The following is a 14,904-nucleotide window of genomic DNA, read 5'->3' on the forward strand; positions in this document are numbered from 1 at the left end:
AGAACCAGCATATTGGGTCAGCCTAAAGGTCCATCTAGCCCAGTATCCTGTTTTCCAACAGTGGCCAATACCAGATGCCCCCTAGCACAAGGCATTTATTCATCAGATAATTAGTGGACTTACAGTGGTCCCTCAAGGGGTTACTTTGCTCTGATAACACCTTTTGTGCTCTTCTGCTTTCACAGGAGCATGGGGATGAGGGATGAAGGAATGGTTTATGGGAGGTTACCTTCCTTTTCGATAGGCATAAAATGGGACCCTCCCTTTCCACCAGCTTTAAACTCCGGTTTTGCCTGTTTGTTTTCAATAGATGCCCAGGTCTGGTCAAAAGCATCAGCTAGAGATGCCATCTTGTTCACAGACTTTACATCTTTGTCCCACAGACACAGCTTTACATATACTTAGAAAATACTCTTGAGCAACAAGATCCAACATTCCCTGAGAACTTGTAATGCCTTCGCTGCTCACCCATTTTCCCACGCAGCCTTTCATTTTATTCATAGATTCTCCCATTACTTGTACAAATATCCCTCTTAAGATTCCTAAATTTAACTAAACGTTTCAGGGATGATCTGAAACCCTTAGTAAAAAGATGGTTTTTTGAATTCACAATAGTATAAAGCAGTGCTGTCCAATAGAAATCTAAGGATTACCACAGGTCGCCTCCTCAGCCCACCCTTCCGTCCCTGGTGCAAACTGCCCGCAACTCACCAGAGCCGCCACAGCCACTGAAGCCACACCATGCGGTTGGAGCCGCAGCCGGGACTGCAGTCACTGGGGCCGCTGCCCCCAGGGGCACAGGAGGAGCTGCTGCCGCTGCTGCTGCCACACACCTGTCCCGTCAAGTGATGGGGCGTGTGCACCAAGCGAGCGGAGGGCGCTCCACGTGTGCGTCTCTCAGGAGCTGCATTTCGCCACACTGCAGTGTCCAGTTCGCCACATGTGGCGAACAGAAAACATAGTGACACTGCAGTATAAAGCATCGGGGAAGCTCAGAGTTGGAAGAGACGTCAGGAGGTCATCTAGTCCAACCTCTTGCTCAAAGCAGGACCAATCTTGACAAAATCATTCCAGACTAGCCTTAAAAACCTCCTAAGGATGGAGATTCCAGCATCTCCCTAGACAACCCCTTCTAGTGCTTTACCAATCTCCCGGTGAGTTTTTCCTAATATCCTAGGCCTTCCCACTGTAACTCGAGACCCTGCTTTTTGTTCTGTCTTCTGCCACTACTGACACATACATCCTCTTTGGTAGCCCCCTTTACATAGTTGAAGGCTGCTATCACATCCCCCCTCAGCCTTCTCTTCTGCAGACTAAATACGCCCAAACCCTTCAGCCACTTCTCATAAGCCATGTGTCACAACCCCCTAGTCATTTTTGTACCTCTCTGCTGGATTCTTTCCAATTTGTCCGCATAATTTCTATAGGGGGAGCTGTAAGGGTGTGTGTTAGGGGTTCACCCCTCCATGGTGAGGGGGAGACCACAACACCTCACTGCTGTCTTGGCACCACCCAGGTTCCACGCAGATAGCAGTCTCTGTGGGGGCTCAGTTCCCCTTTACTTGGGTTGGGCAGGCTAACAGGACATAAGGACCCTGCCCTGGGGCCAGACATGGCAATAGTCACTATAGGCTCAGCCCGTTGCAGCAGGGCTCCCAACAAACAGTACATAAGCCCCATGTCATGGGGCAGGACACAACAGTCAATGTAAGGCTGCACACCTTGTAGTGGGGCTGAGCAAACAGTGTATCAGTAACAGAGACAAAGCCGTGCTAGTCTATATACTACCAAAACAAAAAAGCAGTCAAGTACCACTTTAAAGACTAACAAAATAATTTATTAGGTGATGAGCTTTCATGGGACAGACCCACTTCTTCAGACCATAGCCGTACCAGAACAGACTCAATATTTAAGGCACAGAGAACCAAAAATATAAATCAAGGTTGACAAATCAGAAAAAAATTATCAAGGTGAGCAAATCAGAGAGGAGAGGGGCGGGGGCAGGGGGGAGTCAAGAATTAGATGAAGCCAAGTATGCAAAAGAGCCCCTATAATGTCCCAGAAAATTTGCATCCCAGTTCAAACCACGTGTTAATATGAAAAGAGTTCAGCAGTCTCTCTTTCCAAAGCACAGTGAAACCCCCCGCCCCTCTGATTTGCTCACCTTGATAATTTTTTTCTGATTTGTCAACCTTGATTACTATTTTTGGTTCTCTGTGCCTTAAAATATTGAGTCTGTTCTGGTACGGCTATGGTCTGAAGAAGTGGGTCTGTCCCAGGAAAGCTCACCTAATAAACTACTTTGTTAGTCGTTAAAGTGCTACTTTATTGCTTTTTTGTTTTGATAGTGTATCAGTAGTTTGCCCTGTAGCAGAAGGTGAGAACTGTCTGCAGAAAGTTCAGCTCCCCTTTAGCATGTTTGAGCAAACAAACTGTGCAAATGGCTTGCCCGGGGGCACAGTAGAGCAACCAGCACACAACCAAGGCGGCCTTGTTTTGGAGAGGTGAAGGGCTACCTCTCTGCAGAAAAGGGTCAGGGGAAGCAGGCCTATCCACTCCACTGTGCACCACCCCAGGGCCCTAACAGCAGCTTGTCCCTGAGGATCCAAACTGCCACACACTGACCCAAGCTCTGGCAGGACTTTCCCTGGGCTACTTCGTACCTCCAGTTCAGCAGTGTAGGGTCCCACTCAGTGTCATCCAGGGGACTGGGCAGGTCCACATCTTCTGGGCAAGTAGCTGACAGCAGGTCTGTGGGCTCAGGCAGGGCCTCATCCTCCGGGGTAGGTGGCTGATGGCAGGTCCATGGGCTCAGGCAGGTCAGGGCTTTCCAGGTAGTGAGCCCACAGTGGGTCAGGGGGCCCAGGCAGATTGGGGACCTCTGGATAGCAGGCAAGTGGCAGGCCCAGATGCACCTCTGGGCTCCAGTCAGGGTGGCTGGCAGACTGGTCTGCCATGGCTGTTCAGCTCCTGCTCTCAAGAACCCAGTCAGGGCCCTCTGCATGACTCAGAGGCCATCTTTTTAATGAGACCTGGGCCCTGTCTCTCGCATTTCCTGCCTCATGTGTCAGTCTCTGGGGGTGGGGAGAGGACACAGGTGCTCTGGCTCCACCCACCAAGGCCTCTGGGAGGCTTCCAAACTGGGGGAAGGCCACCCCACCTTGCTACAGGGCGCCAGACTGGACACGCTATTCCAGATGTGGCCTCACCAGAGCTGAGTAGAGGGGAATAATCATTTCCCTCAATCCGCTGGCCGTGCTCCTACTACTGTAGCCCACTGTGCCATTAGCTGTTTTGCCAACAAGAACACACAGCAGAATCATATCCAGCTTCTCACAATCCAGGAGGAACTATCTACACCTTGACTGCCTCTAGCTTGTTTAGGGGCAGTGGGGATGTAGCCCATGGGGCTGGCCTGCAAGATTATTTATTTTTCTCTATTGGTTTAATGCAGGGTTTCCCAAACTTTATATAGTTGGAACCCGGTTTTTTTCAGTACCTTTTTTTGTGGCCCAAAAATATAAAGGCATATAAAAAAAAGGATGAAAAATGAATACATTTTCACTGTTTTTAATTCACAATAATAATAGTACATTGTAATATAAATCTTGATATAAAACACTTAAGGGCCTAACTTATTGTTATTACCTTAATTAGGTGGAAAAATACAAAATGTACCAGATTAATAGGATTGTGCGTGATAATTTGTATATTTTCGAAGGACCAGTATTTTTTTTCCAAGGACCAGTACTGGTCCACAGACTGCACTTTGGGAAACGCTGGTTTAATGGATTATATTGTTTTTGAAATGAATAATTTCAGTAAATATTACTTTATTATATTGCAATATAATGCACAGAACCCACAGGCACCCTGTATGTTTATGCAGAACACATTCACAGACATGTTTATAACTGTTTTGAATGTTTATAAATGGCCTATCAGTTACCCTTTTTAACTCAGGAAGCCCAATATATGTACAGAATTCTGGAATATGCTGGATTTATGAGACAGCTGCATGGCCGTGCAGCTTCAAAGGAACCCTGCCAGTAGCCTCAAGGTAAGCTGCAAGAACGTGGAAGTCATGGCTCAGGCCAAAGGTAGCAGTTGAATAAATATTCTAAAAAATAGTAAGTATATCCTAAGATTTATCTGAGTGAAGAAATAAAATCTGTGCCTGGAAAGCTGGTTAAGGATATGAATATTCAGCAGAATGCAAACCACCATGCAGGAATTTGACTTTTTTCCCTTGTCTTTAATCTTAAGGCAGGGGTGGCCAACATGGGGCCTGTGAGCCAGATTCAGGCCTGAGAAGCCTTTTCACGTGGCAGCAGCATCATTTTACCCAATCCAGCCAAAGGGAGCGTGGGCCATGTGAGTGTAGTCAGGCTGGGTAGGGGTTGGCAACCTGCAGCTCCGGAGCCGCACATGACTCTTTAAGGAACCACTTGTGGCGTTCTGCCCTGCTGCAGCTGAAATAGTGAACTAAATTTAATTGGTTTAACAGCCAGCAGGGCAGCTGGAGGGATCTGGCTGTTAAACCAATTAAATGTAGTTCCATTATTTCAGCACGGCAGGGCAGGGAGCGGCTCCTGCTGCAGGTGGGAGAAGTGAGCAGGAAAGCTGGGGGAAGAAGCGGCCAAGTCTGTCCCTGCTGGAGCTGTGCTGAGAAGGGGACAGCTGCAGAGCAGCAGTGGCAGTGTGCAGAACTTGTCATCTGAGGCAGGTTAATCCTGATGATGTGGGGGCAGGTTTGGTGCTGAGAGGGGTTAAAGCCTGGGAATGGGAGGAGGGTTTGGGGCTGAGAGGGATTAAGGCTGGGGATGGGGGAGGGGTTAGCCACCCTTGCCTTAAGGCCTCTCTTATTTTACCTTTCAGGTCAGCTTTTGCAGTGTAGTTTAGCTACTTAACACCCAACCCTGATCATCCTCATCTCAGGATCCCCCTCAGCCTTATTAGGCTTGGCCAGGATCAGGCTGGTCCTTTGTCTCCCACTCCCAGAAGCCCAGGGAGGGGTGTGAGTATGCTAGTTTAAGTAGCTTGGTAAAGGGATTACTCTACAAGATCCTACTGAACTGTACTATTTCTTTGTGGTTCTATGTTTCGGAGCATTGACAATTCTTTAATAAAATCTTTACAACCTGACTTTGTCCTCAGCATGAACATCTTCTCCACCCACTCTGAGGGTCTGTACAAAGTACTGAACTCTCAACCCTCTAATTCTGTAGCCTAACTTGGCAACAAGGATGTACGTATCTTCTGGTCAGATCATTTGCAAGATTATAATAAATTAGCCCATAAAAATAAGCTTAACAGGCTGTGAAGTGGGATGTGAGGATTTTACTCTCCCAGTGAGGTTGCATGACTTTCCTACTGTCCTGTAGCAACCTGTGGTGCGTGCCTCAGTTTCCCTAGGCACAGCATCAGTGCCTACTAGTGAGGGGAGTTTTGGTGTAACGATTTCTCACACAGTTGTGCTCTTTGTAACTTTAGGCAACTGGGTGACAACTTTCCTCCCTGGGAAACAGGACAAAGGAGGGGTCTGCCTGGTTTGAATTATAACTGGGCTGCTGAATGGGAGGTCTCATCCAGCTGGAGAGGGAGGAAGGAGGACCATGGCCATGGCTCAGGGACTTCCTCTCCCCAAGATGGATTGTACTGACAGCTTCTGGCTTCCGCGCTGACTGTCTTTTCTGCGCTGCTGAGTAATAAACCTGTTCTACCTGCTGAACAAGTCACATCCGACTGTGGATTGGGTGCAAGGCCTGGTGACCCCTGCATGCTCTGTGACACAGGTAGACTCCAAAATGTGGCAAATTACAGAAGTTCCATTCATTTCTCTTGTGGAAAATTAATATTTGCTTGTGGGGAAAAAAAGAAATGGAACCATGTCTCTGCATTGCCATGTGGAAATCCTGTGTTTCAGCTTTGAAATCTGAATTTTGCAGGGCTCTTTAAGAGCATGGCAGTATTCACTGTCCTTTCCTTCCTTGCTGTTTAGTTCACGATTTGCCTCCCTTAGGGCACGGAACAGGAAAGGGGGAAATCAAAAATGAACTCCAGCATCGGCTCAGAACCAGAAACTGTGGGAGGGATGTTTGGGGAGCTCAGCGGCTGAGGAATAAAGTGGAAAGACAGGGGTGGGTGTGAAAAGCATCTAAAGTGGGTACTAATGGCACGAATGATATGAACACTGATCCATACCAGCCCCACGGCCTGCCATGCCTTAACACTGTATGGAATATGGGGAACATTTCCGTCGATATCCATAGGCACAGATCATTTCTGCACATGCAGATACTAATTTTGAATCTGTGCAAGGCTCTACGTTTCAGGACGAATATCAATATTATAGTATATTAACAGAGAGGTCGCCGTGTTAGTCTGTATTCTAACTAAACAAAACCAACAGTTCAGTAGCACTTTAAAGACTAACAAAATAATTTATTAGGTGATGAGCTTTTGTGGGACAGACCCACTTCTTCAGATCTATAGAATTTCCAGTGCAGACTCAGTTATACAGCACAGGGATCCAAAAAAAAATTGTTTTTGCAAAAACTAACAGATTGAATACCTAGGACTGAAGGAGGAGGGTGGGGGATATTAAGTGTATTGCCTGAGATCGTTTAGGAACATCAAAGGAAGGGAAGCAGTCCTTGTAATGCGTTAGATAATTGCTATCCCTATTCCTATCAAGTGTTAAGTATCGGAGGGGTAGCCGTGTTAGTCTGGATCTGTAACAGCAACGAAGGGTCCTGTGGCACCTTATAGACTAACAGAAAAGTTTTGAGCATGAGCTTTCGTGAGCAGACTCACTTCATCAGATGCTGGTCTTGGAAATCACAAGAAATTTCCAAGACCAGCATCTGATGAAGTGAGTCTGTGCTCACGAAAGCTCATGCTCAAAACTTTTCTGTTAGTCTATAAAGTGCCACAGGACCCTTCGTTGCTATCAAGTGTTAATGTTATGAATTTGAGTATGAACCCCAGTTCACAAATCTCCCTAATTAATCTGCTTTTAAAGTCTCTGTTGTAGGACGCATATTCTTAGGTCTCTAGCAGAATGGCCCACTCCATTGAAATGTTCACGGACAACCAATATTATATATGCCATCATGTGCCAGCAATACCCCTCTAGTACGTACCTTAGACAAACCAGGCAAAAACTTTGCCAAAGAATGAATGGACACAAAACAAACATTGAGAATGTCAATACACATAAGCCTGTCAGTGAGCATTTCAATGGAGTCGGAGATCAGAAGCCCAGTTTGTGACTGGTTGGGGAGTCCAACTTTAGTATTACCCACAAATGTTGGGAGCATCTGCTCTTTGTTTTGCAGCCTGCCCTGACCTTGCCTTTTCCAGTGAGGGCTACCTTAAGCAACCCCATGTCACCACAATTTTAGATGGGCTAAGATGCTACCGACTTATGATAATGAACTAGCAATGCTGTGGATTTCCTCCCTACTCCCTGCCCCACAGGAATAAACAGTTGCAATCAGAACAATGAGAACTAGTCAGCTGATACCTGGAATATAAAATGTTCCATTCTGGGGATCCTGAAGTACAGACCCAATTTTCCCAACTTAACATTCAGAAGCCAAACAACCAACCTGATTTTCAGAGGCACAAACATCCAACCCCTGCCCAAATCTCAGCACCCCTGAAAAGCAGGCCAAATGGGTGCCTACACCTGGGTTTGAGTGGTTAGAAGACAAATGGCTCCAGGTGGAGGCATCAAAACAGTTTTGTAAAACTTTTTATTAGCAGATCCCACCAACAAGCCCTGTAAATGCAGGCTGAGTCCACTTCCAGGCACCAACATGGGCAGCCCAAGCCTCATTTCATGCCAGCTTTCTCCAAGTCCTCTGGCAGGATGCGGCCCTTCTTTCGGGCCTTGTCCTTTCTGCGCTCCACCTTGGCTGCCTTCTTCTTCTGGATGTTCTTGCGCCGCTTGTCCTGCCGCTGCTGCATCTTCTCGACCACATGCTCTGTCCTCTTCTCCCACTGCTTCTTGCGCTGGGCCTTGCGCTTCTCCTTGTGCTTCAGGGCAGCCTTCAGTCGCACCTCGTCGTCACGGATTTTCACGCCTTCGGCCTTGTAAAGGACGTTGGTCCATTTCATCTTATTCTCCAGCTCTCGGGCTTTCTCTTGGTCCTTGTCCTTCAGCTCCTCCAGTTTGCTCTTCCTGGCCTCCAGCCGGCTCAGCAACTGTTTGTAGTTCTTGCCTGTCAGAGGCGTGAGGTTGCCTTTCACTCTCTTCCTCTTCTCTCTCTTCTTCTCAGCCTTGCTCAGTTCCTCCTCCTCACAGACTTCGATCTGGTTGAAGATGATCCCACCTTCGCTCTCTTCCTTTGCTGGCTGTGGCTCCACAGCTGTCGCTGCCTCCTGGGCACCCTTCTTCTCCATTTTCTCCTTCATCTTCAGCTCCTTCCTTCGGCGCCTCTTTCTCTCCTTCTCATACTTCCTTCGACGTCTCTTCTCCAGCACTGCTGGCGACAGCTCTTTAGTACCTCCCTAAGGGAAAGGCCAGAAGAGAAGTAAAGCTGTGAAGGGACTGTGCAGAATTTAGCTATGACAGCAGAGATCAACTCCTTTGATTTACATTTCTCATAAAAACCTTACACATTTACCATTCAGCCCAGGACAATTGAAGGTTACAAGTTATGGGCCTGATTTTCAGAGGTGCTGAACACCCAGAACTTCAACTCAAGCCCTGCATCCCAAATCCTGCTAGGTCTCGGCCTTCTAGGAGTCTTCACATCTCCATGTGCATGGGCTTCTCCCACACTGTGCCTTGCCTCAGGCTATGTCGAGTCCACTGACCATGAGACTTCCTCAGTCCCTGATTCCGGAGGTATTTCCCCTCTGCTGAGATTCCCACAACATTGCTCCTCTTGTGGTTGGGAGGATGTTCTCCAAAACTGGTGTGCTTCACCTGGCTAAGAGGCCTGTCTAGTTTCCCCACATTACTCTGGGCCAGGGGTCAGCAACCTTCCTAAGGGGGAGTGCCAAAATTTGGCCTTTTGATCTCTCTAAATTAAGAAGGAAGAGCTTTACCATGTAGGTGGTGTTTGGTAGCATTAGCTGTTCTTTTGTTAATCCACAGGCGGTCTAGCTTTGAGCAAGCTCCCAGTAGCGTGAGGGAGAAGGGGCAGGGCTGAGCTCCTGCATTACGTGCCGATGAAAATCAGCTCGTGCGCCATTCCTGGCACTCGTGACAGGGGTTGCTGACCCTTGCACTGGACCACACACTATCCTCAACTCATGCACAGAGCATCAGGTAATATCAATAGGTGTGTGCCCCAAAGACAACTCCAAATACATCACTTCCAATGCAAAGGAATTCCCTTCACAGTTCACGTAGCAAGCTCTGGATATTGCAGAGTGGCCAGCCAGTCCCTATGTCTCCCAGCAACAAGCTGCGTTGCAGGAGAAAAAAAAAGTGACCAACCAAGTTATTCTACGAGTGGCTAAGGCCCTTACCTGACCAGAGACTTCCTGCATCTTCTCATGCAATCTCTGGCGCAAGATACTCATGGCAGAACATGAACCGGGATCACTTTTTCCACCTGGTAAGACGAGCAGGAGAAGGAAGGAATGCACTTTGAACAGACCAATGGCAACATAAGAAAGATCTTTGTGGTTTCTAGTGGGACCACGAAGGAAAATCCAGGCACACTTTCCTCGGAAAGGAGCATTTCCTTAGCATTTCCCTGTCACCGTCCTTAATGCTACTTGAGGTGGTTGAGCCTGGACGAATGTTTTAGAACCATTCAGCAGCTCTCATGCATTCAGGGCAGCTCTGAGCTGTCCCACTTGTAAACACTTTGGGTAATGTCTCAATCTAGACAAAAGCCTTTTACTGAAGACAGAAATGAGGATATTATGCAGACTCTCCTCTCTATTTGTATGAAACCCACACTTTCAAACACAGGCCTATTTTACACCTAACTTAAGACTGACCTAGCTACGTCACTCAGGGCTGTGAAAAATTTGACACTAGTCCTCTCTGTAGATGCAGCTAGGTCAACAGAAGAATTCTTCCATCAGCCCAGCTTCCTCCTCTTGGAGATCAACTACTCTACAGCCTCACAGAGGGACACCTGCAGCACCATCCAAATTCCTCAAAACATTCGGGCAGCTTTTCTAACAGTTATTCAGGAAGTTGCCCCTTTAACTCTGGTGAAGCATCTGCTAAGCAGCCTGAGAATACTGCCGTAGCAAGGGGCTGTAAGCAGTTTGGGGAGATTCCAGGTTGACTGTAAATGAAAAGTTACATTCCCAGCTAGTGGAAAAAAATGAACCACCCAGCCAGAGCAATCGAACTAAAGTGAGTTTGTTTTCAGCTTCTCTCCTTTACAGCGTGCATGAAATCACTTTTTCAGGTGACCAGCACTCCAGTACCTGCACAGCAGGCAGGACACTCGCAGAGATATCAACCCCACAACCCTACCTAGATGACAAAGAAATCCACAATAGGAAGAGTTTGAGAAGCGGTGCTTTAAGGGATTTACAGACAACCCACCCCCAACTAACCACATCGTGAATTTGTGTCTCATCCTCATGCACTCTTTATATTCACTTCTCTAAGAATATTTAATGAGCAAAATATGTTTTCTTTAGTTTGCAAAACGCTTAGAAATCCTGCAGCAAAATATAATTAGTGTATCATGGAAAGGCAGCTAGTGCCATGGTGGAAAGCATCACTTATACTATGTACTACAAAGGATTGCAGAAAAGGAAAGCGTAGGATAAATATCTGCTTGTGTGCAAAGAACTTTGGGGGATTTTTGTTTTAAAGCTCTTTTCCAGACCATTTCCAAACACCGCACTCAAAAAGACAAGGCTGGGAAGGACCAGGGTTGAGTTCTACCCGACATAGCTCAGAATCACGGTTCCGAGTAATCTAGTTGTTGCACACTAGAGGCTTAGTCCATTAAACTGATGTACAACACATGAACCATGTTTCATTTCTTCCAAATAGAAGAATGAATAAATCAGTTAATTGGTTTCTATTTTATCTAGAGTCCTATAAATTTGCAGGTGCTGTAGCAGTCAGGCAGCAAGCTCTGCAACAGAGTGCTTCCTAATTTAAAAACACTAGTTTGCACTGGAATTTAAATGGTTAGAAATTCACGGACATAACTGTCTTAAGATTTACAAAAAGGGCTTACAAAATTAGATTAGCTCTGAACCAGAGTCCACCCCACCCCATCCTGCAGTTACAGACAGCTCTGCTTTGCACGTCTCCAGTTAACTTACCCAGTTGCAACAGTGCAACTTGCTTGTTTTGAATCTTATACCCAGTTTGCAGCCCCATCTTAGTAAAGTTCTATACCCATGCTTGGAGCCTCTGAACAATCTTCCCCGTCCCAATTTGTTGACATAGGGAAGGAAGACAAGGCTCAGCTCAGACAGATTCAGCCTGTGAATCTACCATCCAGACCCTCTCACCTGTCATTCGGGTCTCACTTTTGCTCATAGCTGTTTCAGCTGGAGTGGCTCTGCTCCCCCTGGGTGCTGTTTTTTTGGCTACAGTAGATGTGTTAAGATTAGAGATGGTCTGGTCAGCGAAAGATTTGCTGACCTTGTGTGCTGCCTCCTTAGCTGGAGGGGCATTTGCCTTCTCAGCTTGTTTTCCAGTTTTCTTTCTCTTCTTTTTCTTTGGCTGGCTGCTTGCATCTCCAGCCCCAGCTCGCTTGGAAGCTGAAAGGTACAGGAAAGATTTACAAAGTCATTAGACAGCTCTTTCTTCACAGTCATTGCCAAACAAATATTACTGAAAATTAGGGGTCCAGCAGTATACCGCATCTAATTTTAATACTGACATAAACCTCTCCTTAGTTATGGGATGTAGGTCTTGTCTAAAATATGTTAGAAGCAATGTTCCCTTTAATGTGTGCTTATTCAGCCACTCAGGAAAGATTCAAATGCTGCCTAGCTGATCAGCAGAGCCCCCATACCTAGGTATTTTTGCTTCTACTAATGGTGTACATTCAGACATCCCTTGGTGTGCATAAAAATTTATTCTGCACATGGATGGAAACAATGAGAGGGAACACTGCTTAGCAGAACCCAGCTACTGCTTAGTAGTATCCTACATGCCTAGTGCAGTAACTACTTACACACATGTATAATTTAATGCTGCACAGCAGTCAAGGAGACTGCAAGATCAGGGTCCACATTACAGTATGGTTAGGTTGGGTTATTACCTACTGCATCATACAAACCAGACCAGACCAAACCAAATGGTGTGATAACCCAACTAAGAAACCCATGCTACAAGCCAGGGTTTCCAAATATCAGAAAATAGCATTAAGAAAGGTGGCTAATTGCACAGGACAAATAGAAATAATACCGAGTTTTCTTTTCCATGGCTCCTGGACCTGCTGCACACAAATTTTCTTAGCCAAGCTCTGCAAGTATGAGTCTTTGGTGGCTAGACTAGCCATGTCTAATTCAGGTCTCCCAGCAACACCAGTAAAATCTGCACAGTCACGTCCCAGAAGTAAGAAGGACTAAGTTCAAGGGATAAGGCACGCCACACACAAGTGGAGCGAGACCACCTGGGTTAGCGTCAGAGGGGATCACCAGCACTGAACGAAGTCCAGAGGGCTGCAACACCCAGGACCTAGATTTTGAAACAAAAGCTGGTTAATGAGAGAGTAACCATGGGCTTTATTTAAAGTGAAAAGAGAAAGGTGACAATCTGGATTTGAGCAGCAGCTTTATAACTAGCTGCACAGAGGGCAATTGAGAAGAGAGAATGGGAGGAACAGTGGCAGGCGGCAGGAAATGAGGGGTGGAAGGGAGGAAGGTGCAAAAGAGGGAGACACAGAGGGTAACAGAAAGGAAGGTGCAAAGCGGGGTGTGGAGAATTACAGAAGGAAGGCAGGCGATAGAAGGGGCACCAGGGACAACAGAGGGAAAGGTGCAGTAGGAGTACAGGGGTGGGTTACAGCAGGGAGGGAAGACTGACACAACAGCGGGGGCACTGGGTTTGGATGGGGGGAGATACATGGGGAGGGAGGAGCAACAGAGGGAGCACAGGGAATAACAGGAAAGCAGGCACAGTGGGGAGGCTCGGGGGGTGGGGGAAAGCCAGGAGGAGTAATAGAGGGGCGATAGGGGGTGGGGATCAGAGAGGAGGGGGGAGCTATAGAGGAGAAACGGGGTGGGGTCAGTGGGGGAGGGGCAGGGGGCACAGGAGGTGGGCGTCAGTGAGAAGGGAGGGGGCACAGAGGTGGGAGTCAATGGGGAGCGAGGGGTACAGGAAGGCGCAATGGGAGTCACTGGGGGTAGGGAAGGGGTGCCCTGGGGGAAGGCAATAGGGGGCACAGGGGATGACGAGGTCATTGGGGGGGAGGGGGCACAGCATAGGGGCCCTTTGGGGGAGGGGCAATTAGAGCCCCGGCTCTGAGACCCACCACAACCTCACGCGCGCTCCACCTCCGCTCGCCGGGGCCCCCACATGGCCAGGCCAGGCCGGGCCAGGCAGCGCTAGCCGAGCCCAGAGCCAGCCTCGCTCCCCACTGGCCGAGGCGGTGAGGGGCGGAGCCCGAGGGGGAAGCGCTGCGCGCGCTGTGCTGAGGCTCGCGGGCCGCTGTGCGCGCGCCCGTGCGTGGTGCACGTGGCCGCCACTTCGCTCACTCGCGCTCGCTCTGTGTCACGCGCCCCTGGGGGCGGAGGGGGGGAAGGAGGGCGTGGTGTGCGCTTGCGCCTTGCCCGCCCAGGGACTGCGGGGTGGGCTTCCTCTGGGCTGGTCGTGAACAGCTGCTGGTGTGCAGCCTGCACCCCAGCAACGTCGTCTTATCCCATAATAATTACTCCGCTGTGAGAGTGGAGTAAGTTAGAGTTACCATATGGAAAAGTACCGCGGGGGGCCAACCTGTTACTCTGTGTCTGCAAAAACAACAGTAAGTCCTGTGGCATCTTAGAGGCTAACGGATATTTTGGAGCATGTGCTCAGACTCACCTCCTCAGATGCATGCAGGCGAGGGGACACCGCTGAGAGGGAGAGCATCTGTATCAGTAGCTTCTAACTCATGTTGTATTCATGCGCCATTGCTTATATCATACATGAATACATGAGTTGGTCGCTACTGATACAGATAACGCTCCCTAACAGGGGTGTCCTCTTTTGGGAACGTGGAAATATGGTCACGCTAAGCAATTATTCATACATAAAATAATTTAGGCGAGCTTGTGCTTTGTTATTTCTGAGGCTCTCGAGTCTCTTTGCAAGTTTACAAGGTGATGCACTCAGACACTAAAATTCAACACCTCTAGGATGGCACAGCCAGCACTGACAACACAGTAGCTAATGCGACCAGATGTCCCAATATCAGGACTGTCCTACATGTGCAACTGTATCACCCCTGAAAAAAAAGTCCCAGGTTTTCAGACTTGCTCTGAACATCCTGCAGGTAGGCCAGGAGTGAACTGAAACAACATGAGGACTGTGGCCACACTTATGGCACTTTGAAATATGCTAATGATGCACTCATGAATATGCATTGCCTCATTAACATAATAGTAGCCACATGTGCTTCCAAACTGCTGGTTTCAAATTGCATGCCGCCTGTGTAGCCAGAGGTCTTTTGAAATGGCCCCCTGATTTTGAAAGCCCCTTCTTCCCATCCGGTTTTGGGAAGAAGGGGCATTTGAAATCAGGGGAGTCATTTCGAAAGGCCCCCTGGCTACATGGGCAGCGTGCGTTTGGGAACCAGCAGTTTTGAAGCATGTGTGGCTGCTATTATGCTAACGAGGCACTGCATATTCCTTGAAGTACCTCATTCGCATATTCCAAAGTGCCCCGAAACGAGGGGCTAGTGTGGCCACAACCCAGGAATTTCAGGGAGGCAGGATGTAATTCTGCAACAGTAACTTGACTAAGATGCC

General features: G+C 47.9%; 1 protein-coding gene across 1 annotated transcript; it reads right to left on the reverse strand.

Annotated features, from left to right (window-relative positions):
- Positions 1 to 7,177: 7,177 nt before the first annotated feature.
- Positions 7,178 to 13,572, reverse strand: SURF6 (surfeit 6). Its single transcript, XM_075015304.1, has 5 exons — positions 13,431 to 13,572; positions 12,362 to 12,634; positions 11,458 to 11,709; positions 9,487 to 9,572; positions 7,178 to 8,517 (listed from the first exon to the last, which is right to left on the reverse strand). The coding sequence occupies exons 2-5, from the start codon at positions 12,453 to 12,455 to the stop codon at positions 7,840 to 7,842; spliced, it is 1,110 nt and encodes a 369-aa protein (XP_074871405.1). The 5' UTR covers positions 12,456 to 12,634; positions 13,431 to 13,572; the 3' UTR covers positions 7,178 to 7,839.
- Between the last annotated feature and the right edge of the window lie 1,332 nt (positions 13,573 to 14,904).

The sequence above is a fragment of the Carettochelys insculpta genome, chromosome 21 (assembly GCF_033958435.1).
Source record: "Carettochelys insculpta isolate YL-2023 chromosome 21, ASM3395843v1, whole genome shotgun sequence".
NCBI lineage: Eukaryota > Metazoa > Chordata > Testudines > Carettochelyidae > Carettochelys > Carettochelys insculpta.